This window comes from Schistocerca nitens, chromosome 7 (assembly GCF_023898315.1).
Source record: "Schistocerca nitens isolate TAMUIC-IGC-003100 chromosome 7, iqSchNite1.1, whole genome shotgun sequence".
NCBI classification, from domain to species: domain Eukaryota; kingdom Metazoa; phylum Arthropoda; class Insecta; order Orthoptera; family Acrididae; genus Schistocerca; species Schistocerca nitens.
In genome coordinates, this window is record NC_064620.1 from 261,297,832 (window position 1) to 261,308,433 (window position 10,602).

Below are 10,602 nucleotides of genomic sequence, written 5' to 3' on the forward strand. Positions count from 1 at the left end.
TGCTGTGTAGGAGAGAAGTCTACCGGTAGTAGCTCTACGAGCCACTATATAGTTCAATACCCTTACTCTTTTAACTCCCCACTCACAGTCATTGTGGTAGTACCACATTGGGGCTCGTAAGATTCCTCTTCCTGACGTCATGTAATTTTTTACAAAAACCCGCCGCAATGCATGGCGCTCCCAGTCAGTCCGTACATGAGGTCTGCCTGATTTTGGTTTAGTTGTAGTTGTTCCTCCATGTCTCCACAATCCAGCAGCTGTCAACTTTGGTAGCTTTAAAAGTGTTGAAGTGATTCTGATGGCTGTATTACGCATGTGGCGTCCAGTGACTAGTCCACTTTCGACGTTACAGAATTCTTCGAATCGAAGTACTCTGCATTTTCCGCGTTTCACTGACAAAGCAGAACCTCCCGCCTCCTTTATGTTAGCCAGTCTGCCTTTCGTGATCAGTTCCGCATTACTTAGTGATGCCAGCAAACCACTGACCATATAGTTTATGCTTCCACGATTCTGCTTCTGTTAATGTTAATTTTATTCTACCACACTGTTGATGCTGCCCACGGCCACTGAAAATCCAATTTCTCTTTTAAATTTTAAAATGTTACCAGTTCCTCGAAATCTATGCTAGTATCTCGTGTTATGTCCATACACGTACTGAAATGCGTGATGTCTGTAAGACTCTTTCGTGACCGTAGGACCATTATGTCTTCATTTGGAACCTGGTGCACTATTATAGCATCCAGTAATTTGTTGATAACAATCATGGCTGCTGTTTTCCTTATATTTGTTTCACTAGTATACTCTATGAAGATTACAGTTACGAACAAAGATAATTCTAGAATAACATTAGAGGCAAAGATTTGCTGATCTCTTGTTTTGTTAACTCAGGCCAAAGATCAATCCAAAACAAGATTCGGCGATAAAGTAAGTGAATCTGAGAAACGAATGAGTCTGCACCAAGAGCATCCATAATGAATGACTTATACAGTGGTATGCAAAGGGAGTGTATAAATTATGAGCTACTGTCCACTGTGCAAATCATTCTTTAAAATTATTCCAAACGGTACTGTGGATGATAGTCAAGAAACCTTTCTGATTTAGAAAGGTTGAGAACATCTAGAAATAGTATGGCTACAGCGTACTATGGTGACAATATCTAAAAACTAGTGTCGTGCGTACTTAAAAGGTAACGCAAAAGCCACAGCATACGACTCGTTAAGCCCGAAGGTATGATGCCATCTATGCACTTAAATATTGAATCGTTTAACCCTTTAATGCATACTGTAGCTGATAAGCTACAGACCTCATTTCTTCGATTTATTCCATATGGAGAAACATTTTCGATCAAATTCGTTATGTAGCTAAGTGTATACACTCCGCTGCAGTTTCTAGTAGTTCTTCATAGCGATCATAGATGGCAGGACGAGCTGAAGCAGTTCGACAGTGAGCTGTGTGGACATACTGCCAAGTGTGTGTTTTGGCGGAAAGTTGAGGTGTGTTTTTGGTGTTTGTGCACTGATTTCTGGGTTTGAAAATTACTTTTTCATTTTGAAAACGTAAGTAGATATGGTGTAAACAGTTAATTCGAGTGTCTTTGCGATAGATTTGAAATGAGGCCTGTTTTTGTGTATGTTGCTTATCAGCTACATTTTTCATTTACTGCATTTCAGGCGCTGACGTAAAAATGTCTCGAAAGAGTCAAGAAGAAATGCTTATGGAATGGTTAGAGATTCCACTAAGCAGTGATGACGATCTTGAGTGTTTCTCTGACGATTCCATTCAAGATGAGACATATGTTGCTCCAGAATCTGTTGATTGTGATAGTGACAGTAGTGACGAAGAAAGTCAAGTACCAGTAATTAGGACTGAAGATGTTTCTGGAACAAGACAATCTGATGTTATAATGAAGGAATCGACGTCACAGTTGTCTGATAATGCTCTGAAACTGCCATGCAGCAGCAAAAATGTTACCAAAAACAGCAGGAGTGTGGTTTGGAAAGATAAACAGTTGATTATTCCCGAACTGCAGTCAAAATTTCATGGCAATACTTCGTTACCAGAAGAAGTAATAAACTTAAATACTCCATACCAATTCTTCAAACATATATTTCCATCTAAATTGTTTGATCTAATTGTCGAAGAGTCTCATAGATACAGTGTGCAGTGTAATCCTGATAGACCAATAGATTTATCCTGTGATGACATAAAAAAATTTATAGGCATCTGTCTCGTAATGTCAATAGTTCATGTACCTAATACGAGGGATTACTGGGGAGAAGTTACTGGTACTCATCTGATCAAAACAATGACAGTGAATCAGTATGAGCAAATACGTAAGTTTCTTCACTTCAGTGACAACAGTGCAATGATACCCAGGGGTGAAAAAGGTCATGATAGACTCTTCAAGATAAGACCTATAATAGAATTGATGAGATCTCGGTTTCAAACAATACCTGTTGAGGAGTGTGTTTCTGTTGATGAACAGATATGTTCAACAAAGGCTAGAAGTTATTTGAAACAATACATGCCAAACAAGCCTCATAAATATGGATACAAATTATTTGTTATTAGTGGCATATCTGGTTATGCCTACGATTTTGAGATTTTCACTGGAGATGAAAATGAACCAGAAAAAAGAGTGACTGGGGAGGAAGACTTGGGAGCAAGTGCAAATGTTGTAGTTCGACTCAGTAGGATACTACCAAGAAATATGAACCACAAACTGTGCTGTGACAATTATTACACAAGTCTGCCACTGCTTGTATGGTTACATAAATAAGGAATTTACTCACTTGGGACAGTCAGAAGAAACAGAGTGCCAGACTGCAAGCTCCCTTCAGAAGCTGAGCTGAAGAAAATGGCACGAGGTGCATCAGTAGAGCGCGTCGCAACAGTGGATGGTGTCGACATATCAAATGTAGTGTGGAAATATAACAAGAGTGTGATGTTGCTTTCTACACTTGCTGGACAGCAGCATATTCATGAAGCAGGGAGGTATGACAAAAAAACAAAGTCAAGAATAACAATACCTTGTCCACAAATAATTAAGCTCTACAATAAACATATGGGAGGTGTTGACCTTCTTGACAGCATAATGGGTCGACATAAAATTCTTGTGAAAAGTCGAAAATGGTATATAAGATTGTTTTACCATCTCCTGGACATGGGAATAGTCAATTCCTGGCTGTTGTATAGGAGAGTAGCAGAAACCAAAGGGATTAGGAGAACTATGAAACTCTCCGAATTTCGGATGGAAATTGCTCACTGTTTGTGTCGCTCAGGTCAAACTTCAGCAAAACGTGGAAGGCCAAGTAATGAACTCGAAAACCAAATACAAGCTAAGAAGACAAAGGGGCCCACAGCACATGTACCTCCACAAGATGTAAGGCTGGATCAAGTAGGTCACCTGCCTTCGTACTTGCAAGTGAGACAGAGGTGCAAAATGCCAGGATGCAAGGGATTTTCCTGGGTTCAGTGTAATAAATGTGCAGTTGCATTGTGTTTGCACAAACAAAAGAACTGTTTTCAAACTTTTCATGTAAAGTGATTATCACATGCTTGGGTACAAACCTGTTGGAACTAGATACCTTATTGTTCATATATAAAAGTGTATAAAATATACAATAAATGCTCAATATTTACAACATTAATGTCCTATTTATTATTTTAGGATTTTTCCCTTCCTATACAAAGTATTTAATCATAATCAACAATTAAATTACGAGAGATTTGGTCAAAATTGAGGGAGCAAAATAAGCACATTTATTGTGGCTCGTAAGGTGTTAACTCAAAATGTAGCTGATCAGCTACAAAGCGATTTTCAACAATAGTGCTTTGTTAATTTAATTTAAAAAATTTTTCAATATTTTTTTCGAAATGTAGGCACTATAAACTAAACATGGTAATTTTTACAGCTTGAAATAAAAAATCATGCATTTAAGGGTTAAGTTCCAAAGGCTATGACAAATATAAATCAAACTTGTAAGAAATCTCTAAAGCAAGTGTTACGACAGGCGTTAAGACGATAACTTGCAGTAGTCTGACGCAAAGTATTAGAAAATAGTTGTTCTCTCTTCTGCGGCCACAGCGTCTTAGGAATAGCGGCATCAGAAATATTTAGCGTCAAGGCATCATGTTGAAAATTTCTCGAAGTAACCTTCAGTGTCTCCACAAGAATTTAAATTACATAACTACAGAAGATACAGCCCTCTGAAGAGCTTAGTGAGAATGAGAGGCTGAGAGAAGCAATATATTGGTTTGAATCGACACTTTGTTACACAATGATTGTCACAACTTATTCGAAACTAAATAAGTCGTCTCAAGGAATTGTGGCAGCTATAGTCGTAAGTCATAATAAAACCTCTGATCACATATAAAGCTTCTGACGATGATTTTAAAATTTCATTTCCTGACGATGTTTCTCCTCCGTTTGCAGCAGCGATGAAGAAGATAACAACTAATGTATTAGACAGGACAGAAGTTAGTAGATCGTTAGCCATTGTTACTAAGTTACCCTGACATATGCGCAATCGTACTGACGTGTCTGACAATATCAGTGAAAAAGCTAAGCGTCCTTCTGCCAAGCTAGAAATAATGAGACAACTTCGCACTAGATAGTTGTGAGACCAGCTGTCCCGTTGAATATAAGTTCAAGATAAAATAGATACAAAATAATGAGTATTGAGAATCAATGGTTGAGTTTCCACATAGGAAAACGAAACAACCACCTAAGTAAGTCCATCATTTAGAGGACTGAGAGAAACAAATTGGGTGGCAATTCGTATTTTATGATAGATGGTTGTACCTATGTATTTCCGATTGACTTTTCTGTCCTCTTTTCTCTTAATGTACTGTATTACTTCAGTTTATTGTGTTAGAGATCTGTGTTCCCCCCCATGAACCATGGACCTTGCCGTTGGTGGGGGGGCTTGCATGTCTCAGCGATACAGATAGCCATACCATAGGTGCATCCACAACAGAGGAGTATTTGTTGAGAGGCCAGACAACCGTGTGGTTCCTGAAGAGGGGCAGCATCCTTTTCAGTAGTTGCAGGGGCAACAGTCTGGATGATTGACTGATCTGGCCTTGTAACACTAACCAAAACGGACTTGTTGTGCTGGTACTGCGGACGGGTGAAAGCAAGGGGAAACTGCAGGTGTAATTTTTCCCGAGGGCATGCAGATTTACTGTGCGGTTAAATGCTGATGGAGTTCTCTTGAATAAAATATACCGGAGGTAAAATAGTCCCCCATTCGGATCTCCGGGCGGGGACTACTCAGGAGGACGTTGTTATCAGGAGAAAGAAAACTGGCGTTCTACGGGTCGAAGCGTGGAATGTCAGATCCCTTAATCGGGCACGTGGGTTACAAAATTTGAAAAACGAAATGGATAGGTTGACGTTAGATATAGTGGGAATTAGTCAAGTATGGTGGCAGGAGGAACAAGACTTCTGGTCGGGTGAATACAGGGTTGTAATTACAAAATCAAATAGGGGTAATGCAGGAGTACGTTTAATAATGAATAAAATAAAGGAATGCGGGAAAGCTACTAGAAACAGCATAGTGCATGCATTATTGCGGCCAAGATAGATACACAGCCCACGCCTACTACAGAAGTACAAGGTTGTATGCCGACTAGCTCCGCAGATAACGAAGAGATTGATGAAAAGTATGATGACATAAAGGAAATTATTCAGATAGTCAAGGGTGACGAAAATTTAATAGTCATCGGTGACTGTTATTCGGTAGTAGGAAAAGGAGAGAAGGGAACGTAGTAGGTGAATATGGAATGGGGCTAAGGAATGAAAGAGGACGCCGCCTGGTAGAATTTTGCACAGAGCATAACTTAATCATAGCTAACACTTGGTTCAAGAATCATGAAAAAAGGTTGTAACATGGAAGAAGCCTGGTTATACTATAAGGTTTCAGATGGATTATATAATGGTAAGACAGCGATTTAGGAACCAGGTTTTAAAACATAAGACATTTCCAGGGGCGGATCTGGACACTGACCACAATCCATTGGTTATGAACTGTAGATTAAAACTGAAGAAACTGCAAAAAGGTGGGAATTTAAGAAGATGGGACATGGATAAACTGACAGACGTTGTAGAGAGTTTCAGGGAGAGTATTAGGGAACGATATATAAGAATGGGGGAAAGAAATACAGTAGAAAAAGAATGGGTAGCTTTGAGAGATGAAATAGTGAAGGCAACAGAGGATCAAATACGTGAAAGGACGATGCCTACTAGACCTCCTTGGGTAACAACAGAGATATTGAATTTAATTGATGAAAGGAGAAAATACAAAAATGCATTAAATGAAGCAGGCAAAAAGGAATACAAACGTCTCAAAAATGAGATCGACAGGAAGTGCAAAATGGCTAAGTAGGGATGGCTAGAGGACAAATGTAAGGATGTAGAGGCGTGTATCACTAATGGTAAGATAGATATTGCCTACAGGAAAATTAAAGAGACCTTTGGAGAGAAGAAAACCACCTGCATGAATATCACGAGCTCAGATGGGAACTTAGTTCTTGGCAAAGAAGGGAAAGCAGAAATGTGGAAAGGAGTATATAGAGGGTATATACAACGTCGATGTTCTTGACGACAATATTATGGAAATAGAAGAGGTTGTAGATGAAGATGAAATGGGAGATATGATACTGCGTGAAGAGTTTGACAGAGCACTGAAAGACCTAAGTCGAAACAAGGCCCCAGGAGTAGAAAATATTCCATTAGAACTACTGATAGCTTTGGGAGAGCCAGCCCTGACAAAACTCAACCATCTGGTGAGCAAGATATATGAGACAGGTGAAATACCCTCAGACTTCAAGAAGAATATAATAATTCCAATCCCAAAGACAGCAGGTGTTGACAGATGAGAAAATTACTTAACTATCAGTTTAATAAGCCACGGCTGCAAAATAATGGCATGAATTCCTTACAGACGAATGGAAAGACGGGTAGAAGCCAACCTCGGGGAAGATCAGTTTGGATTCAGTAGAAATGTTGGAACACGTGAGGCAATAGTGTCCCTACGACTTATCTTAGAAAGTAGATTAAGGAAAGGTAATCCTACGTTTCTAGCATTTGTAGACGTAGAGATGCCTTTTTACAATGTTGCCTGGAATACTCTCTTTCAAATTCTGAAGGTGATACATTTTTACAATCTTGCCTGGAATACTGGCTTTCAAATTCTGAAGGTGGCAGGATTAAAATACAGGGAGTGAAAGGCTATTTACAATTTGTACAGGAACCAGATGGCAGTTATAAGAGTCGAGGGATATGAAAGGGAAGCAGTGGTTCGGAAGGGAGTGAGACGGGGTTGTAGCCTATCCCCGATATTATTCAACCTTTATATTGAGCAAGCAGTAAAGGAAACAAAAGAAAAATTCGGATTAGGTATTAAAATCCAGGGAGAAGAAATAAAATCCTTGAGGTTCGCTGATGACTTTGTAATTTTGTCAGAGACAGCAAAGGACCTGGAAGAGCAGCTGAACTGTATGGACAGTGCCTTGAAAGGACGATATAAGATGAACATCTACAAAAGAAAAACGAGGATAATGGAATGTAGTCGAATTAAATCGGGTGATGCCGAGGGGATTCGATTGGGAAATGAGCCAATAAAGTAGTAAAGGAGTTTTACTATTTGGGGAGCAAAATAACTGATGTTGGTCGAAATAGAGAGGCTATAAAATGTAGTCTGGCAATGGCAAGGAAAGCGTTTCTGAAGAAGGGGAATTTGTTAACAATCAATATAGATTTAAGTGTCAGGAAGTCGTTCCTGAAAGTATTTGTATGGAGTGTAGCGGTGTATGGAAGTGAAACATGGACAATAAATAGTTTGGACAAGAATAGAATAGGAGCTTCCGTAATGTTGTGCTACAGAAGAATGCTGAAGATTAGATGGGTATATCACACAAATAATGAGGAGGTAATTCAATAGAATTGTGGGGAAGAGAAATTTTGAGGCGCAACATGACTAGAAGAAGGGATCGCTTGGCAGGACAAATTCTGAAGCATCAAGGGATCACCAATTTAGTATTGGAGGGCAGCGTGGAGGGTAAAAATCGTTAAGGGAGTCCAAGAGATGAATAAACTAAACATATTCAGAAGGATGTTGGTTGCAGTAGGTACTGGGAGATGAAGAAGCTTGCACTGGACAGGGTAGCATGGAGAGCTGCATCAGACCGGTCTCTGGACTGAAGACCACAACAACAACAATTCTGTGTTGTCAATTGTACTGTATTTCGATTGAATTTGAGACGGTTTACGGATTTTCGTAAAAATATTTGGTTAACTGTTTTACTGAAATTTTGCTAAAAATTTATTTATATAAGCTACATTATGGGGACAAATAGCAGTTTCCCGTATTATTTGTTACACCAGGTACAACACTTATAAGCATATATATACACCTTCTACCTTTTTGAGCACAGTAGGAGGGAAGTGACCACGGTCACTGTGTAGTGTGTGTGTGTGTGTGTGTGTGTGCGTGTACGTGGACGTGAGTGGTGAGAGGGCGGGAGTGAGGTGGTTGAATCTTGGTTGTGAGACGTAAAGTGTTGCTGACATTTTGATGACGAGTTGGGGGAGGGTCGGACACACATGGAGAAAAGGGAGAGACTTTACGTTAACTAACTGCCCGAGAACCACCAAGGAATTGCTACGCCCCTAAAACGTGCTTGGAGTATAAAACAAAATTAAATAATAATTATTTTTCAAATGGCTATTCCGCCAATGTTATTGTTACGCGAAAAACTCGGATTCCACTCTGACAGCCAGTCACTGTGATTGTATCTATATACTGTATAATATCGTGTTTTACTGGATACCGCCTCCTACATATGTATCTGCAACTCCTTTTATGTGCTACCAACGTTTGTAACGGAGGGCGACCAACAGAGTACTGATGTTCATTGAAATATGCCCTTATTTACTACAAGCTAACAATTACGGCAACATTTCTACAGCACCAGGTAGTAAACAAAATACACGTAAATGAAATCCTACGGAAAACGGAAATGAATTCAAAATTTCATGAGAAACACAACACATTACGTCGCTCTTAACGGAAACGCTACGTTAGAAGCGAATGTAGCGCCCGGCTACTTTTAAGTTATTGACGGGGCCGCTGCCCATCGCGATGTGTTCCGATGAACCAAAATATTTTGTTATGTTGCGTAATAGCGTGTTGGTAACACCTATCAAACTCAATACAACATCGATATTGCGTGGCCTATTTTTGACAAGTCCTTGTTATGTTTTCGGACGTATATGTGGAGTAAGATTTCGAAGCACAGGTAACGCAATTCCAGTAAATTACCAGCAGGTAGTTTTTGGGCGCAGAGCAGGCACCCGATAGCGTCCCAGATGCGGTCCATAGGGTTAGACGAATTCGATGGCCAAGACAACAGCATGAGTTCACTATCACGCAACTCACAGCAGCGCGGTTCTGTCCTTGTGCTGATGACAGTTATCCAGCTAGGAGACGCCATCGGCGTGGGAAGAAACTTGAAGCCTGAGAGGAGGAATGTGGCTCGCAATGTTGTCCTAGCCCCACGATAGTCATGGTGCGTCCGATTACTACCATAGTAGGACTTGCGGTACGGTAAGCCCAGCTGAATGTCCGCCATTGTAAAATGCAGCCCAAACCAACCCCCGCGCTTAGGGAGGGGCATGTATCAGGCAGCTGCCTACTTGGATGTAGGCGTTCTCGGACACGATCATCAACCTAGTGTAATAAGAAATATGAATCTTACGATCAGGATGGATGTTTCCACTGATCCACGGTCCACTGTAGATGATCGCGGCCCAAATGCAATTTTAACCTGACGATGTAATTAGGGTCTTCGTGTCGTCGTCAAACTGGACTAAAATATATGGCCGGAATAATAATAACTTCAGGCTGCAATTGGAGGGCGAGGCCAGCACCCAGCAGAGAACGTCAAAGGGCTGATGGTGAAGATGCTCATAGGAATTTCTCAAAATAAGGCTTATAAACCTGTGAGAGATATTTGCGATAATAGGCCCTATGAACTATGAGATTCTCTTAGAGATCGCCTAAAACTTTGTGTATCCATTGCTCTTTAGTGGTAGTCGTCCATCAGTTTCGGAAAAGTTTGTAGAGCAATCCTGTGACGTACTGAGTTTGGGAAGAAAATTGGCTGCCCATAATGACTTACCTAACTGATCAGTGACAACATTCACATCCCTTAGGACTGTGAATTAAATGTAGAAAGTTAGCTTAATCATACTTTCAGATAAATGAAATAAACATTGAATCTACGAACCGTCTTTTTATGCTACATGGTTATAGTACGGTAATAAAATTGCAATACAGTATGGGAAATTATTATATAGTGTAGCAGTACAATTATCACTTGAATACACACATATTTCAAAGACTAATGGCTTGTCGATACAACTACTTCATTGTCATTGTCTGTTCGTTAATGTTCCACGTAACTGTTACGTCCTACACTCTTCTGGGTGTTTTCCAACGATTTCGCCCCAGAACGTCCTCTTCTGTTTCTTCCAAGCTCTTTCCGTTCCTGAACGTTAATGATGAAAATGTTCTTTTTATGAGACGTCCAATAACT

General features: G+C 40.0%; 1 protein-coding gene across 1 annotated transcript; it reads left to right on the top strand.

Moving 5' to 3' along the window:
• Positions 1 to 1,684: 1,684 nt before the first annotated feature.
• On the top strand, positions 1,685 to 2,779 carry LOC126195567 (piggyBac transposable element-derived protein 4-like). The gene has a single exon (XM_049934191.1). It carries the CDS (start codon positions 1,685 to 1,687, stop codon positions 2,777 to 2,779), a length of 1,095 nt encoding a protein of 364 aa, XP_049790148.1.
• The last annotated feature ends 7,823 nt before the right edge of the window (positions 2,780 to 10,602 follow it).

Excerpts from the sequence above, each read along its gene's own strand:
- LOC126195567 (XM_049934191.1), top strand. The coding sequence starts at position 1,685 with ATGTCTCGAAAGAGTCAAGAAGAAATGCTTATGGAATGGTTAGAGATT.